This window comes from Schistocerca piceifrons, chromosome 7, assembly GCF_021461385.2.
Source record: "Schistocerca piceifrons isolate TAMUIC-IGC-003096 chromosome 7, iqSchPice1.1, whole genome shotgun sequence".
Lineage (NCBI taxonomy): Eukaryota > Metazoa > Arthropoda > Insecta > Orthoptera > Acrididae > Schistocerca > Schistocerca piceifrons.
Window position 1 is genome coordinate 416,737,212 of NC_060144.1, and position 19,509 is coordinate 416,756,720.

The window sequence follows — 19,509 nt, forward strand, 5'->3', positions numbered from 1 at the left end:
CTGAGACACCTTATGTTTCAAGATGACAGCAGCAAAATTCGTCAGGTTGGAAGAGTATGTGACTGGTTTTCTGAACACTCCCTCACACTATTACATCTTGATTGGCCTGCAAACTCGCTTGACTTGGACCCCATCGAAATTCTGTGGGACATCTTGGAATAGCGGAGAAAACACTGACATCAGCATCTCCATAATTTGGTATAACTGCACGATCAAATCCTGAGAGAGTGACTTAACCTGGATGCAATGTAGCTGCACAACCTTGTGGACTTGCAAATCCAGGCATATATTAAGTACAGGGGTGGAATTAAATGTATTAAATAATGTGTATAATGACTTCTTTAGGGGTGACTAATTTTCTGCCCCGTGAGGTTAGGTACATTTAAAACATTAATTCTTCTCGTACCAAGAACAAAGTATTTTAGATCACAAGGATAGAGATTTCAAATAAAAAAAATAAATAAAAGGAAGTAAAATGTAAGAGCAAATATAAAAGTTACGCAACGATTAAAATGTTGTGGCAAAGGATGAGAAATGAAAGAAATTATATTTAAACTAATTAATCCTTTCACTGTGCATTTACTCTCAGCAGCTCCTGCCCTGTGCACGTTATTTTCACCTGGTGCATATATATACGACTGTAGCAGTCTACGGTATTATTGAGATAAAAATGAGACGCAAAATCCAGTATTGGCGGTGTAAATCATTTCCTTTTTTAAAATCTTTGTTCAGAAAGTCTTATTTTGTTCAAAAAAGGTACTTTACTAACAGAAAAAAATACAAAACATATTACACTAGTAATACTTCAAAGTGTGATATCTCTCGAAACAAAAATTCAAACATAAAGGCACATTACATTTTACACAAATGTATCTTGTGTCACTTCATTTATCATGTTTTGCACATACAATACACCTTCTCTGGGCGGCCTTCTTCTTTGAAGTTCCTGGGATTAGCGAGATAAAGTGGCGCTCAGGTAGGCGTAAGGGATTGTCACCATCAACCAATCTCCTTCCATGATGTCCATTTTTTTGCGGTTGGTGGTGAATCTCTAGGATCTCCTTGATAAGTTTCTGTTGAAAATCAGATACTGAAATATTTCATCCCATTTGAGTTTTATATAATGCATGCGCAGTGAGCAGAGACAGATCCACCAAGTGAAAAAATATTTTTTTATACCATTTTACAGTTTGTCGTACACATTCTACTGAACTTAGCATCATGTCGCTCCTGTCGAAGGCCCCCATATTTTCAGTGTAGCTTACAATGCAAGCTGGTTTTGTTTTTTGTTCATTCGTGGTTCTGTCAATTTTGTCAGTTGCTGTAATTTCACTTGTATGAAGAGTTGAAAGCATCCTCACTTCCCGCTTGTCCTGCCACTTCAGAGCAAGAAGTTTATCCGTTGACATAAACTCGATCTCGCCTTTTCTAAGTTTTTTTGATAAAGCAGGCATGCCTTTGCGGTTTGTTCTCACAGGTCCACAGGCATTAGTAACTCTGTCATGCAAATAAGAAAATAACATTGGGCTAGTGTACCAATAGTCAACATATAATGTGTGACCTTTACCAAGGTAACGTTCAAGTAAAGTGAGAACAATGCTTCCAGGTATTCCAACATTTACACCAAAGTCAGTTTCTTTTTTTTTTACGTCTGTTGCTGCAACCACATAAATAATAAAGTCAAGAATATAACCAGTTTCACAATTACATAACAAAAAATTTTACATCAAATCTGTGGCGTTTGGAAGGAATGTACTGTTTGAAGAAGACACGACCTTTGAAGAGAACTAAACTTTTGTCAATGCACAAATTTTTAAAAGGATGGAAAGCATCTGGAAATACTTTTCTTAAGTGATCCACAATTCGACATAATTTCCAGATTTTGTCATCTCCAGGGTCCTTACTGTTATCAGCAAAATGTAACATTCTAAGTAACAGAAGATATCTATCTCTCGGAATGATTTGCGCAAACATTGGAGTAGACAGTAACTGAACATTGGTCCAATAACTGTTTATTTCATTTTTTCTCACTTGAGCCATCAGAAAATTTACAGCAAGGAAACAGTAAACTTCGTCACTGTTTGTGTTTTTCCAGCATCGCAGTCTGATTTTTCACTGACATCGTTGCAAAGGTGTTCATAATATAAGTTACATTTCTCAGCTGTGTAGCTCACAATTTCTTGGCTAAAAAAACTTGGAAGCAGTCATATACAGTACATAAATCATCTAAATTGACGATTTTGCAACCGGAACCACTGTTATAGAAATTATACACTTTAGGGTCCAAATCAGAGTATTTCCATCTAAAATCAACTGTTTTGTGTCTCTTAGGAGATTTTTCAGGCATACGCTCAGGCTCTTCTTCGTAATCAGAGAAAGAATCGACGATAACATCAAAATCTGGACCTGCATTTACTGGTTCAACATTTGTTGGTTCACAAATATTTTTTATATTTGTGGTGACAGATTTATCTGCCAGCTTGTCGTCGTAATTATCTGTCCACCCATAATCAGCTGGATTGGACATGATGATGTCCTTGTCGTCACTTTGGTTTGGAATACTCAGCAACTCATCGTCTGTACAGGGACGGTAACGTCGCGTCATTTCATTCGGTAACGCGGAAACGGCCGCACACAAACTAGGTAATATAGCAATATGAATGAATACAGCAGACAGAGAATTCAGCATTCAATAGTCATTCAGGTATTTCCTAGTATTCCAACAATTAAACTGCATACTTGGGCAACAATTACCTCCAACTCGCTGGCCCGATTGTCAGCGTTATATGTAACTATACGAATGTAGCAGGGAACAGCTGTAAGTATTTTTTATAGCAAATAGTATATATACGTCTGGAGCACTGAAACGATTAGCATATATTTACGTCTGGAGCAGTGAAAGGATTAATTAAGCATAGTGATTGCAGTTGTTTTGATGATATCGCACCTCTCAGCCAATGTTCATAGATCGCTGAAAGCTGGATCTTGACTGGTTGTGACAGTAGCTTAGACAATATCATCTAAATCTCTTTTGGTGCAACCTCTCCTGAGTTGTTTGGTTATCCACTACCTGAATTACAGCTGTTTACTGACAATTACTGAACTCCCTGAAATTCACCTTATGAACTCAATAGAACTATACTCTTGGTGGAGTGGTTTGTGGTGTTCAGGAACTCACATAATGAGTCAATCATTACTCTTTCTAATTTGTTGACATTTGGCTCTGGCTACTTGGCAGATTGTGAGATTCTCTGAAGTTGGCTAGCATCTGAAACTCTGCAGGTGTATTTGTCTGCTTCTAAACACAGAATGGCACCTGTCATTTGATTGAAGATTGTAGAATGAGCCAACTGTTCTAGGATGCAGCCACTGTTGGTCGCACAACTTCCAGTTTGCCTGGCTAGGTACGCATCTTTGTGTCTCTTTTTGCAGTTGGAGAAGAGGGGACTTCGGTCACTGGAGTGCAAGTCATTCAGACCCTTTGCAGAGCAGTGATTCTTAGAGCAGGGGAAAAAATTAGAGATTGGTAAAGCACAACAATTCTCTAACAGCATTCCAGTGTATATGCCACCCAGTCTATGGAAGATATAGATCTGATAATGAGGGGCTCTTTACAGTTCAATTTGTGGAGCAGGTGATAGCTGAACCTCTTGCCACATTATATGAATTAAAATCTACACAGAGGTGTATTTTAAATAAGAGATGGTCTGCTGTTTCAGAAATCATGGGGGTGGGGGGGAAGGGAACTGTAGTAAAAGACATGTGCAATGGCACAAGATCAATGCTATCTATATATACACTCCTGGAAATTGAAATAAGAACACCGTGAATTCATTGTCTCAGGAAGGGGAAACTTTATTGACACATTCCTGGGATCAGATACATCACATGATCACACTGACAGAACCACAGGCACATAGACACAGGCAACAGAGCATGCACAATGTCGGCACTAGTACAGTGTATATCCACCTTTCGCAGCAATGCAGGCTGCTATTCTCCCATGGAGACGATCATAGAGATGCTGGATGTAGTCCTGTGGAACGGCTTGCCATGCCATTTCCACCTGGCGCCTCAGTTGGACCAGCGTTCGTGCTGGACGTGCAGACCGCGTGAGACGACGCTTCATCCAGTCCCAAACATGCTCAATGGGGGACAGATCCGGAGATCTTGCTGGCCAGGGTAGTTGACTTACACCTTCTAGAGCACGTTGGGTGGCATGGGATACATGCGGACGTGCATTGTCCTGTTGGAACAGCAAGTTCCCTTGCTGGTCTAGGAATGGTAGAACGATGGGTTCGATGATGGTTTGGATGTACCGTGCACTATTCAGTGTCCCCTCGACGATCACCAGTGGTGTACGGCCAGTGTAGGAGATCACTCCCCACACCATGATGCCGGGTGTTGGCCCTGTGTGCCTCGGTCGTATGCAGTCCTGATTGTGGCGCTCACCTGCACGGCGCCAAACACGCATACGACCATCATTGGCACCAAGGCAGAAGTGACTCTCATTGCTGAAGACGACACGTCTCCATTCATCCCTCCATTCACGCCTGTCGCGACACCACTGGAGGCGGGCTGCACGATGTTGGGGCGTGAGTGGAAGACGGCCTAACGGTGTGCGGGACCGTAGCCCAGCTTCATGGAGACGGTTGCGAATGGTCCTCGCCGATACCCCAGGAGCAACAGTGTCCCTAATTTGCTGGGAAGTGGCGGTGCGGTCCCCTACGGCACTGCGTAGGATCCTACGGTCTTTGCGTGCATCCATGCGTTGCTGTGGTCCGGTCCAAGGTCGACGGGCACGTGCACCTTCCGCCGACCACTGGCGTCAACATCGATGTACTGTGGAGACCTCACGCCCCACGTGTTGAGCAATTCGGCGGTACATCCACCCGGCCTCCCGCATGCCCACTATACGCCCTCGCTCAAAGTCCGTCAACTGCACATACGGTTCACGTCCACGCTGTCGCGGCATGCTACCAGTGTTAAAGACTGTGATGGAGCTCCGTATGCCACGGCAAACTGGCTGACACTGACGGCGGCGGTGCACAAATGCTGCGCAGCTAGCGCCATTCGACGGCCAACACCGCGGTTCCTGGTGTGTCCGCTGTGCAGTGCGTGTGATCATTGCTTGTACAGCCCTCTCGCAGTGTCCGGAGCAAGTATGGTGGGTCTGACACACCAGTGTCAATGTGTTCTTTTTTCCATTTCCAGGAGTGTATAATAAATAGCCATTATTCGTGTAATCATATGAATAAATTTGGTAGCTTTCATTCACAGTCCTATGCCAGCCTGCCAGCTGTTATTTCTGAGAGAAAAAGGGAGGGAGAGAGATGGGAGGAGGGGAGGTAGAAAGTTAAAGAAGCAGAATAATATTTTACAAAGATGACTGAAATTTGCGTACTGCAAATGTTAGACCTCCAACAGGCAGTAACGACTACGCACACCTAAGCAAACAGTATTATATCAGTCAGAAACTCATATTATTTTCATAATTTGTCTGCAATTGTATTTTCATCACTCTTGGCATGTCAATGTCATGTGAAAAGGGACTGACATGAATTCTTAGTTTATTATTTATATGAGTGATGGCAGGTAAAGGCTAATGAGTGGTATTGTGCACAAAACGAGTGCAAATTTTTCCACACGACTAACACAACTTTCTTTCCTACCACCTTGATGCAGAACTACAGAATATCCCTAGTATGTTAGGAACCACATAAGATTTGACTTTGCACTAGCAATACACTAATTACTTCAAAAATATTTACTATGGAACTTTGAAGTTAAAGCAGAACGCCCTAATGTAACCAGTGATTTACTCTGGGGCATACTATTAATACATTGCATAAAGCCAATGAAAAGAGAGGGGGGGGGGGGGAGGGGAGAGGGGGAGAGAGAGAGAGAGAGAGAGAGAGAGAGAGAGAGAGAGAGAGAGAGTTCTGAAACATACATAAAACCATAATCACAATGTATAACTTAGCAACAAAAATATGAGTTACAGCATTGTATCAGGCGGACACCTATTATAATGTAGCACAAAGACAAATATCCATTCATAGCATCCACCGTGACTCAAAAATATGTTTCTAGAAAAAGAATCAGTTAAGTTAGCACTTACAATTATTAGCCATTTTTAGTGCAGCATTTTTAGCATTTTCTGTTTAAATTCACCCAACAACTGTCTTTGTATTGGAAGCATCTCATATTCTGTAAACCTCTGACAACTCAGGTGAAATACAACATTTAATTAAGGTCTAGAGCTGGAAATACTAATGTGTCTGTTTACCTTTAGTATGCGTGTAACTTTCCGCTCAGTGGCTGGCGTAAAAGCCCATGCACCGCGGCTGATGGAAGCATCAACAGTCTTCAGACTGCCAGCTTTAATGATGAAATATCGTGTGTCACCTGTAGGTTCATCATGTGAAGCAGACGAAATATGTGTTTTCGTTAAAGGTATAAGCAATGTTGGCTCCGTGCTTCCACTGTTGCATGCACCAACACTGTTCCCTGCTCCTCCACTACCGTGTGAAGGAGTCGGCGAAGCACTGCCACTTCCCACATGTTTAGCACTCAATGAGTCCAAGCGCTCTCCTAAAACAACATTACGCATCAAAGTCCACAAATGCTAGACACTTTACTTAAGAATACTTATTTATCCTATACAAATAACAAACAAAAATATTATAGTGTCAGGTACAACTTTAATCAAATGGTGCATTCTAAAAAACAGGAAAAGCAGACTTTAGTCTACAGCCTTTCAAAATTTTGCAATCAATCAAGCACAAATATACATAGGTGGCCAAGTGACAAAACTGAATTAGGTGTGAAACATGAAAAACACATCAAAAGCATAAATATTCGATTAATATACCTCAAGTAAATAAAGAGTGGGGCAAATGAAAGTGGTTCAGATGAGTCAATATGATCGGACATGAATGTACGCATACAACAACAGCCTGTGACATGCACACCACATGTATGCCTGGCACGTGATCCACACCGGTTCAGAGCGTGGTGTGGGCTGTGTCAGTGTGAATGCAGCAATGCAAAGGGGACAATGGCACTCACAGTGGAGCAGCAGATGTTCTTTGTGAAAAGTTACATGACAACAAAGTCGTGGACACGGTATGGTAAGTTGTAATTCTTCAGTCTTTCCCGGAGAGGCACTGTCATACTCAACAATCAGGTTTCTGCCAGTTATTCACATCTTTCTTGCACAATATTTCAACTGTGTGACTCTCAGTTTTCTTCAGGTGCTCTCTGATACTGATTCCAATGCGGAACGAGTCCAGTATTTAAGCCTATGTTGTGCTAGATGCTCCGTCTGTAGCCCACGGCTTGTCAAGCACTTGATCCGTGGTATGCGCTGACCAGTGGCAGCAACTGTAGTGTTTTCTTCTAGCCAGGTCTGTTCCAAATTGTTGCATGAAGTTCTGAATGATATCCAAGTCATGCAAATTATTTTATCTTCCGACTGTCTCCATTTAAGCCATCCTGTGAGCTAAGACGTTCTGTTACCATGGCGTGCCATGTCAGTCACTATGTCTGAGGTCCATGCGCACCAGGAGCAGCTGCAGTATTATTTTCAGGCCACTGGTGTGCAAACTGCTGCTTGAGACTTGGTAGAACATCCTCAGGTATTGGGTCTATTGTCTGAGGTACCATTTCACATGCGTCCATTGTTACATGTAGTGGGCTATTTTCTCAAACTCCATCTTCATACCTGTATCCCCTGAGGTCTTGATGGTGCCTCCATTGTGTCTACAGAAGATTGAGTGCCTGGTTCCAGGCAGAGCTCAGCTGAAAACTTGTGTCACAGTTAATGAGATTCTCTGTGACCTTAATCTCAATAGATTCTTTGATGACACTGTCCAAGTAGCTTGACATTTGTGTTAGAATTTTGACATCAGTATAGTTCGTAGAATGACTTGAGTTCTAAACAATGCTCAGCAACTGCTGAATTGGTTTCCTGTCTCAGTGTGGTGTGCCTCTGGAGTTCTTTGCATCTGATGTCAATGAGCCTAGTTGTATGGCTGATGTATGTCATACCACATTCAAATGGTATGTGGTAAACACTCAGTTTACAGTTTATATAGACCCAGGTCATCTTTACATTCTATAACAGAGCCTTAACCCTGGTGCATGTAAGGAACACACACACTCTTGATGTTATGTTTGGGGAGAATTCTGCTGATTTTGGCAGATATTGGACAGACATTTGGCAAATATGCAACCTGTTTTGTTTATTCTTGCAACTCTTCAGGAACCTCTGGTGGTGAAACAGAGTACAGTGCCTTTTGAACATCTCAAGAAGAGTATCCATGTTTGTAGATCACAGACTGTAGGTGTTCTATCTCTGTTGCCAAATTATCAGAATCTGATAGAGCTCAGGTGAGTCATTCAGTGGGTGAACAGGTCGACCCTGTCGAAACTGACCATGATGTCATGATTCTGTGATGTGTAGCTGCCTTGGATGTTGCAGAAAATTTTCTAAATTGTGAATGTTATGGGCACATTTCCCCACATATGACGAAAGCATCCTCTTAACATGTTGAGCAGTAAGGCAGATGGCTGCACCAAGGTTGCTGACTACTGGATGTAGGAGAATCCCTTTCTTGTGCACCTTAGGCAGGTCATAAATTCTGGGCGGTACTGGTGCTTTTGTCCTTAACAGATTAACAATCTTTTCTGGAAGGCCAGTTTCCTTTGGAAGGGCCCTTGCCTTCTTATCCACCTTCTCTGTGGGGTCCCATTCTATTGGTCTTAATACCAGCTCATCCATCAGAATCAACACAAAGCTACAGATGCTACATCACTACTGTTATAACATGAGGTATGAGTTAGCAAAACAACCACATTGACGACCCCTAACGTACACATACTGTCTATAGTGCATTATGAATCAAAATTTCCCAAAATCATTCTGTAGTGTGATCTGAAGACATTTATCATTTTCTGTAACTGATAATAGTGGCTTGCACTTACTAGTCAGAACATTAGCATGTTGATGCTTATAGTCACCCTACTAAAAGAGCACCCCTGATCTTCACGTACGTGGACAGCATCATTATGTGAAGGGAAACGCTAATTCCAATCCGAGCTCTGGAATTTGTAAACATTGCAATGGCGATGGTGCCAAGTTGACACCTCTACCACTCAAGGTTGCAAGTGGTGCTACGCTTTCTCAGTGACTGCAAAACATCTGTTGCCCGTTCATTGTTTGTTGCGGATCATATCACCCATTCCAGTCATGTCAATGGTGTGGCATAAAGTATCATTAATTTCAGATGTATGTGATATGACCACTTCTTCTAGCTGTAGGAAAGTAGGCAGGAGCACTACCTTAAATAGCCAATCTCATGAGATCGTATATAATGTACGACACAATTTTGAGGAAGAAAGGGATAATGGCAGATCTCTTATACTGTTGTCACCGAGAAAGTAGCTGGGGGTCTGAAAATTGGAAACACCTCTGTAAAAAAGTAATATGGGAGAAGTGTTGCTGGAGATCTACAGGAGCCAACTGCTGCTCTTTTGATTCCTGGAAAAAACAGTATGTGGTGCTGAAATGATGGAACTGAATAATTTTCAAGACGACACAATATAGCAACATGTACAGGGTGAAGAAAAATTCGCCCACTCGGACTTTGCACTGCAATTCCTCACATACTAGCAATACAAAAATGTCTTGTCACAAAATTTCATTCTGCACATATTTCTGGTAGTAAATGGATGTTAAAGATTAGCAATTTGCCAACACTGTAATCACATGTATGGTAACTACCACTGTCAGTAGACAGTACTAGCGCTGAGAGGGTGGTGCAGTGGATAGCGTTTTGGGTTAGGATGCAGGTCGAGGGTTCGATTCTGGGTCGAAGCATATTTGATTTTATTTGCCAATTTCATTCTGCCAAACAACACTGTAGTACAGAGCTTTGCTTAAGCCACATGTATCTGACAATTACATAGTGCTTTCCTAATGAAATATAGTGGATCTGAACATGGCAAGAATAGTAGTTGGTACTAATCGATGGGAGCACTGAGGGAGGGTACACAGAAAACAGGTTTGGAATCTAGTAGACGCAGTGTGGAAAGCAATTTGCGTCCACGACATGCAAAAGTCTTCTTTAAAAGCTGACCAATGAAAATGATTTACTTCCATTTCCGTGTTTGTAGTATTTAGGAGCAAACGTTTTGTAGTAGATCTGCTGTAATTGCTGTATGACAATTAACACGCCAGATACTGTACCATGCAGACTATATTTAGCAAATAAAAACAAATTTGCCTTGATCCAGAATCAAATCATAGATCTTCTGCATGCTAACCCAAAATGCTATCCACTGCACCAACTGCACGGCACTACTCCTATATACGACAGAGACAGTAGCTGTACATGTGATTACAGTGTTGCCAGATTGCCAATCTTTGATATCCATTTACAGCCAGAAAATGGGAGGAATTGCGTTATGAAGTCTGAGAGTGTGAATTTTTCTTCACCCTGTGTATGACTATTACATGTGGAAAGAATATCCAATCTGGAAGAAGCTGCTTCACTCACTGTGAGATCGAGTTGTATTTAGGAGGAAAAGCCAGTCTTCCAGTTGTACTGAAGAAGACAGAGTTTTGATGGAAAACAAATTGTTTGGTTGAACATAATGTGGGTAAATGCTGACTGTGTGGACTGATGATGCAGCAGCATGACGAACAATAAAAGCTGCTGGTGGAAAAGGCAGTTTGCTCATTCATTTACATGCTGGAACAATCGGCAGGCTTGTACCAAATGCTTTGTTGCTGTTTACATCAAAGGTTCATAGACTCTTTGCTTCCGTAAATTGAAAAGGACTTCACTATAATATTGGATGATGCACAGTACCACTCCATTCAGTTAAATAAAAACACTACATCAAACAGCAGGAAGAGTGATATAGTGGACTGGCTAGAGAACAATGGCACAGGTTCATCCGATAGGGAAATGAAAATGGCAGAACTGCTGCAAATCATGAAAAAGCACCAATTGTGTAATATCATTTATGAGATTGACCAAATTACAGAAGAACATGGTCATAGATTGTTGCACCTTCCACCATATCACGCCATTCTCAATTTTAATGCAACAGAAATCATGTGGGCTCAAGAGAAATTATACATTGCAGACAGAAATTAAAGAATTAAATTAAAAGGTGCTTAATTTTTAGTGTGTGACACACTGGGAAGTGTTACTCCCTCAAAATGGAACAATACTGTCAAACAAATATGGAAAAGTTAATGAGATAAGGCGATGTATCAGCAGCAGCAATGGCGAAGATAGTGACAGTAACATATGAAGACTGAGGAGTCAACCTTCTTACCTAAAGTGCAGGCAAGAAATGCTTCTATGCATAAAATATGTATCAAAATACTGAAGCATCATAATATTTAATTTTTCTCAACACATACTTCCAAAACTTTTATTTTTTAATTATGAAGAGAGCGTGTTTTGATTCCCTGATGTTATTGGTGTTTTTTCACGCTTCAGTAGCATGGCACTGCAACAGCTCTAAACTTTTTGGGTGTGATATTCGCAGAGGTGCAGCCAACAAGTGTAAGAAGAAACAGCCACACAGCAGCACTGGCAACGTAGCTACCAGCTGTCAGGGATGTTCTTTCAGCAGTTCAACTATAGATTTGAGTCTTGTTATTCTACTTGAGCTTCCTTTAGTACCTGCTTTTACTTATTTATTTATTTTATTACTACTGTGTACAATAAGTAAAGTAGTCATCAACCTGAAGATTGTTTTGAATGCCACAATGATTTACTAAGCATGGTCCTGTTGGAGGTAGTATTCCACTGGCTTCTCCAACCTTTGATCTGATGAACCCAGCCAGTTATAGGTGGACCTACAATTTAATGTGGATTCCAAACCATGGTACAGCTCGGCATTATTCACATCAACAAATATTGGATGCGAAATAGTGATAAACGAAAGATAAAAATCCTAGGACTGACATGGGATAGAACACGAGATCTTTGGATTTGTAATCTGGTAATTTACCAATGAGCCACAGTATATCCCAGAATATCCTCCATACTCCCTTTAGAAACATGTACTTCCTTATTCTACCTTTGGAATTGTAGTCTGGTACTTTACCATTGAGCCACAGTATATCCCAGAATATCCTCCCTACTCCTCCCTTTAGTAACATGTATTTCCTGATTCTAATTCTATTTGGTATTCATTTTTCAACTGAACTTCTAGTTACCCTGGTATATCCCATCTGATATAATTTCCTCTTTCATCTTCTTACCCCGCCTTCAGGTCCTAGAGTTCTGCAATTTATTTTCCATAAGCAATGGAGTAGCAGAAACAGTTGAGCATGAGAGCATGATAATCCATTATCACACTCAATACTGACTGCCATGGAGCAGGTCATTGTTTTAAGTACATGATTATGTTTTAATTTGGATAATGATTTGGTACTCTCCCCCAGTTACTGGCCATGATGTTCTGGCAGGTAGAGCCTGGACTCCAGCCCTCAAGTCTAGGGTTCAATCCCAGACAGGGGTGAGGACTACTACTTGTTCCTGTCCTTCCGGGATGGCCCCAAGTCCTCGAAACCTGCTATCATATGAGTACCATGGATCCAACCTGGAGGTTAAAGGCAGACAGGGTGATGAGCCTGCAGTCTTCCCCCGTGGCGACGAGAGGTGTGCTCTCTGTAAGCTTAGTCACAGAGTTGAGCCACATACTTAACCCTTATTCTGCTTCCAACAGAGGCGGGTGACAAAGGATCACTATTGTCTGTTTACAAGACAGGTGTCACTGGTATTCGGTTACAATTGTAAAATTTTTTCCAGTTCATTCCAGAGTTGGTATAGCAACCAGTATGTATGACATGAAGAGACAAGCCTTGGTTGCAGTGTTAATATTCTTTCATATTATTTCCCAATGACGTGTTTCACCTTTATTTAGGCATCTTTGGTCTGGCTGATATTTGGTAACAAAAGGTACATGGGATACTGCGCATAAAATAGACTAGCACGTAAATGCACCTTGTCAACGCTTTAAAAACACTGCATGGTGTCCTTGTTATGGCGTGTGACGCAGTCCAATGCAAACCAAACAGTGTAATGTCTGCAACCAGAATATGCACTACATCTCCGGCATGTTTATGATGTAAAGAATTATTGTAGGCATGATCCCATTTGGTTTGCATTGGACTTCACAGCTTGCTATAATAAGGACACTGCACACTGGTTTTAAAGCTTTGATAATGTACGTTTACTAGCTGGGATATTTTATGCATGGTATACTATGCACCCATTGCTAACAAATATTGCCAATAAAGTTGAAACATGTCATTGGGAAATAATAAAAAAGCATCTTAACACTGCAACCAAGAATGATTGTCTCTTCATGCCGGTTAAAATTGTCGGCTGCAGGTTCTTGGGCAAAGAAGCTGCAGTAGATTATTGTCAAGAGTGAAGGTAATTTGTGTGTAAATTCTTCATATTATTATTAAAGGGTTCTCACCATGTTCTGGGGCCTTTATAAGTTTTAGCATTTTCAGATGATTTTCAACACCATTACAATGGTTACTCTTTTATTCATATTTGCAGTAAGACAAGTGAAAAGTAGCTCCATTCTGTGATCTTCTTTTGTAAAGGAACATTTGAAGAAAGAATTAAACATTTAAGCTCCTGTCCAGCTAATATCTACTTTGGCGCCTTATTTGTCAAATTTTTGTGCTACAGGCATAACAGCCTTAATATATGGCCAAAATTTCTAAGAGTTTTAAACAAAAACTTGTGATAACATTTTACTGGCTCCCTAGTAGCCAAGTTTGTTTCAGTTAATATCTGCAGCTTTATTCTTTGCTTTGTACATACTGTATAACCCCACTTTTACGTTCCCAGAATTAACATTTTCCCTCTGCTAACCCCCGTTAACGACATTTTCTATCACTCCTGTCAAATTTCCTACGTACACAATGTTTTCTCACCCAATTTTATGCCTACATATCTATAATTTCCCCCCGATTTACACATTACGAAAAATTGTTTGTGGAGAAAAACCTAACGGCAAATGACGCTGGCATGATGTTGGCTGCCAAATACTGTTTAAAAGCATTACGTGGTTAAATTTCTTAACATCTCAGGGCACTTTACTTAGCAGATTTGAACCAGTAAACGTGTAAAAGTTGGAATAATTCGTGCCATGTCTGCTGCTGCTGCTAAGCTATACTAGAAGTGGTGGCTCATGGGAGAAGCTAGGTTCGTTATGTAAAGAAATAATGACTAGTCACAATCATTTCCAAATTGTCTCTACTGCGCAATATGCAGTTTCATGATTGTTGTGAATCATCATGACATCTATGTCGAACCATATTTAGCATGATTAATCATTTAGCCACTTGTAACACTAGTTGACATCATCACTCACTTCGCGTTGCTCAAATATTTTTGGCTTAAACACAGTGACAATTATGTACTTTTTCATGCTTGTTTTCAAGAGCACTGTATTTTTTTTGTGATGTTACACAAACAAAGAATGTGAGTTATAGTTTGTATGTGTGTGGTTTTCTAGATAAATGAGGAAGCACAGCACCTGATAACCTCAAAAAGATGACTACAGTGCAAGCAACACAGAAGAATGCATATGCATGCTTATGTAGATATTTGCACTTGACAAAGAGAGAAATATTCTCGAAACGCATCATGCTAAGCATGAAAAAAATACATAACAGGTGCAGTATTTCATTATTGCAGTATTTCATTATTTAAATAATGAATGGCAGCTGCAGTCTTTCCAAAAACATTGGTTATGACGTATCAAATACAGTCAAACGTTTCTGCTTCCCAGACAGTTATCAGTTCCAGTTACATCAGCAATTTTTATCAGATAATAAACCTTTATTCGATAACAGACAAGTCCCTGACAATTATTTTGATGCCTATTTTGTATATATATATTATACATAAAAAGCAAAAATGCAAGTGGATACTGTACACATAACCTTTACAGCTTATAACGTTATTTACCACATTTTACATTTTCCCGCATTTTACACCATTTTTTTGAAGTCCCTTGAAAAGTGTAAAAGTGGGGTTTCATTGTATTATGCTAATTTTGTTTCTTAAAAGGCTTCCGATATTGGTTGTTTAACAAAGTGGTTTCAACTGTTTAATTTTTCTGTAGGTAAAATTTTTTCTCTAACCTGAGCAACTAGTAGCTTCAACTTGATCTACAAAACACAACCCTAATTAAATGAATCTAGCATTTGTCTGAAAAATGAAGTAACCTTTTCTTTACCCACTTTACTGTAGATTTTTCTATTTATTCTTGTAGCACTTTGCACCACAGTGACCACTGTTGCTGAAAGAAAATTATTACCACTGATTCCAGTTCTTGTGCAAACATCCTCAAAGAAGCCTAGTTGTTGGTAACAAAATTTCCATCCTGGTTCCACAGAATCTGATTTTGGTAATTTTTATGCACGCTTTTGGTAATTTCTCAGGAAATTTAGTATCTGACTATAATTTAGGGTATAAAGAAACAGCCAGAAACTGTCATCCTAGCAGTACCTGAGAGACAGAAATCGTTGCTGACTGGCCTTGGCCTTTGCCCGATTCCATTTGGTTGCTGCAGGCCAAGTGCAGCTTCCTCTGCTGTCAGCACCCCAACAACGGTCTTCACGACAAATTCATCAACCTATTTACAAACAACAGAAAAGTATAATAGCACAGTGCTTGTCTTTACACCAAGTTTCTTTGCCAAGTCAATAATATAACTTAACAGCTTAATAATGCTATTTTCCAACTTACTACAGTCACATGAAATTATGTACAAACTCAATCATGTCAACACACTTACATGTATTGCATGAGATATTGTGTTGAATAGTACAACTTCAGTAACTTGTACTTAAGATTACATCCAAGTACATTTGTGTAAGCATAAAAGGTCATAGATTTTCCTCTAAGATTCTATAGTTATCTTAAGATATTTCAAGGGTTTTACACAAGCAACTTTTAACACCAATGGAAACAAGAACTGTGCAGTATAAAGTTTTTACAGACAAGAGTTTGGTTGTAATATAGGATGCATCGAGTACTGCATTCCACCTATTACCAACATAAACAAAAAATTCACCTCACTAGAGTAATATCTAACACACAGTTATATGCAGTACCCACATCATGTCAAAATAGGCCAATGCTTATACTACCTGCCACAATATAATTTTAATATCAAAGAGCTTTGTCAAGTATTTTGCACTGATGAGGATCTCCTCTCACTGTGTGTGTGTGTGTGTGTGTGTGTGTAAAACAAAGAATGTATGTAAACTATTCTTACTACTCAAATGTCCCAGTGAAACTGTAAACCAATATTAACTAATACTGCCACATAAACAGCAGGTAAAAATCCTACAACATTTCAGTATTATAAGATACATCTCCAAATATACCTGGTTACAGAGAAATCTACAAGGTCTACACAATAAAGAAGCTTTACAAATTACATCGTATTGTTTGATGAAAGATCAGTTTATTGAGGCACACAGGAACAATATTTCAACAGCAGGCTAAGTTGTGACTGTCAGGCAAGTCGTTACACTGAGAGTCCTGATCGCATTAACTTTAAAAGTTTAGGTGTCACCTCACTCCTATCTGACACTGCATATTTACCGTACATTCAATCTATATCACTGAGTCAATAAGAAACAGCAGCAGAGGAGCTTTGTCTGGCATTATAAGCCACATTATGGAGAACCGTCTAATGTAAAACATAATCATCCACACACTCATAAATAATAATAATGACAAAAAAGTATGAGCCAGAAGTGTATTAGATAACTTGCCAAGCAGTCTGCCACACATCAGTTGGTCATACAGGAGACAAACAGCAATCTGAACACCAGCTAGATATATGTTTATGACAACCTGGCAATGTAGCAGTTGGAGCTTTGTTTGGAATTTTGACGAACAATGGATGATGCAAGATGATGAGAAAGACGTGTAATTTCTGGAAGACAGATATAAAAATATAAATTAAATTGGAAATGCAGATAGCCTTATTAGCCATGACTCAAAAACACACCTCAAACACACAGGACCCTGTCTTCTGCTTGCCTAAGGAACACTGATGGTTAGAAGCAGAATTCAGTGATCAAAATGAGTAGACTGAAGAACAAGGTGGACCCAGAAAAATACTGAGGAATTGGACAGATCAATAAAGAGGTACATGCAGTACTAGGGTGTAAATCTGGAATGGAACAACTGATCTGCCACTGTTATCGGTGGAAGGAGTGGAAGATGATCATAGGTGCAAAATCAGTACACCAAATTATGACAACTCAATCTGATGACAAGCTGCACCAAATGAACGGATGCTTGGTCAACAGTGCAAAGTTTCATTTGAGGAGGGATGACAATCAATGATGCATGAAGTCTGTGACAATCACACATCACAGTGAGACAAAGATGCCAACAGGCAAAAGACTGCAACATGCAAGAATTCAAAGTTCTCTCAACTGCGAAAAACTCTGCAAATAACAGAAACGAACTTGTTGGCTATCAACTTAATATATAAGAATCTACACTGGGACGCCTTATCAATGTATGACGAGTGTATCTAATATGCTACCAGGGCTAAATACTAAGCCCATCCTGAAAATTTTCTCTCTGAAGCACCTAAGGAGGCCAGAAGGAAGCCATGCCAATTCATCACACAAAAACTATTTAAATAAAGCAAAAGAATCATCCCTGCAATAATTATTAGCAGCAAAAACACAACTGTATTGCTACAGAAAGTGAGCAACCTGAAATGCCTTTGAAGAGAATATACAAAGTTAAATACAATGAAAATTAAGGATAGACGGAATTCACAGGAGATACACACTTTTCCAAAAATCCACACTTTTCCGAAAATCTGGTCTATGGAATGAAATCAGGAAAAGGTAACCACTAAACCACAGTGGATTGCTATGTGGAGTACAGAAATATATAACACAAAACAGCATTCACTCTAGCTTTTGAGCAGAAACTCTTTTTCTAGCAACAGTGTACCCATGCACACACACAGCTGTTGTGGCTTCGAACACAATGAAAAGCACAGTTAAAAGAAATCCACAGTTTATTTGGTCATGGGGTGACAGCACAACAGTTATAGGTCACAGGATGATATCACACAAAACAGCTATAGATTAGAGACATGTGCAATCAGATGACTAATACAGACATGTTGACACGTACAGCCTGACAGGTACAGGCTAGAGACAAGTACAGGCAGCTGACAGACACAGACTACCGGCGGGTGCATGGACAGTGCTGCAACAGTCATATCTACTGCAGTGTATACACAACATACAATGTAAGGAAACGTGGTGGGCCTCTAATGACCGATAGTCAAAAGTGTCTAAAAAAGGTTCAGCAAAGGCAATAAGGATTCTGTCCCAAGGTAACAAGGGTGCCAATGAAGGGAGAAAAAACAGTGTGCAGTGACTAATGTAGGTTGTGGCAGGTTGCAACTGAGACTAGAAGAAGCTGTTTGTAGCTTACCAGATGGCACTTGATGGAAGCCAATGATAGGGAGCCCAGCCTTGCATATGGTAGTGAGCTGAGGAGCGAAACAGGCTCAGGCGTCCACATGCAGCTCTCCCATGTTGTATGAAGCAAGAGGGGCAAGACAGAAGTGGTGCACGGTGCCCTTGTTGTTGCTGCTGTCAGAGTTGCCCACTGTGGCAGGTTTCTTGGTTGTAACCACAGTGGGTTCCTCTTCCCTCGGTAGGCTTGTAGCAATGCGCCGACGTGATCCACAAACGACAACACTGCCCCCCCCCCCCCCCCACTACAATTAGAGGGAGCAGAAAACAGTGCTCAGTGACAAATCCCAACAAGAAAGATAGCACTGATGAACATCGATGTGCGTTAGACAGTAGATGGCATCCCGAACTAATGAGACAGAGACTGATGCAGCGGACTGTGGCACAAGAAAAAATTTGAAAAAAACAGCTAGATAGGGTGTATGAGCAACCAGAGGAACACAGTGAGCTACACATGAGTGAAAAGTGCAATGAAGCTGGGCCTAAGGAGGAGGCTAATTGACACAACAATGAAGAGGCGAGGCCAAGTCCTGAAAAGGAGGCCAACAAACTAAGAAGAGGAGGCAGATCCTGAAAAATGAAGTCATTGAACAGAACAGGGAGACCGACCCGGAAAATGAGGTCAAAGAAGAGAACAAGGAGGCTCAACCGGAAAAAGGACGCCAACCAACAGAACAACAAAAAAGAGGGAGGCCATTCCGAAAAAGGAGGTCACAACAAATACAAAGTATCACCAGCATTTGTGTCCGTTTCACAAAATGCGACAAAGTGGTGGCAGAGCTGTTGTCAGAAGCTTGTCAAACTGCAGCAGACTAGTCAGACGGTGGAATACTGCGATAGTACGGAGGAGCCGGCAGTGTCAACATGGCTACAAAGTGGTCGAGGGAGCCTGAACAAATGACTGTTGCAGAAGTGATGAAAAC

General features: G+C 40.5%; 1 protein-coding gene across 1 annotated transcript in view; it reads right to left on the reverse strand.

Moving 5' to 3' along the window:
• The window catches only part of LOC124805079 (3'-5' RNA helicase YTHDC2-like), a 306,102-nt gene that overhangs the window by 23,625 nt on the left and 262,968 nt on the right, over positions 1–19,509 (reverse strand). Inside the window, exons 21-22 of the mRNA XM_047265510.1 lie at positions 15,567–15,693; positions 6,290–6,594 (exon numbers count right to left, since the gene is read on the reverse strand). Of these exons, the coding sequence (XP_047121466.1) occupies positions 6,290–6,594; positions 15,567–15,693 (432 nt within the window). The remainder of the gene's footprint in view (positions 1–6,289; positions 6,595–15,566; positions 15,694–19,509) is intronic.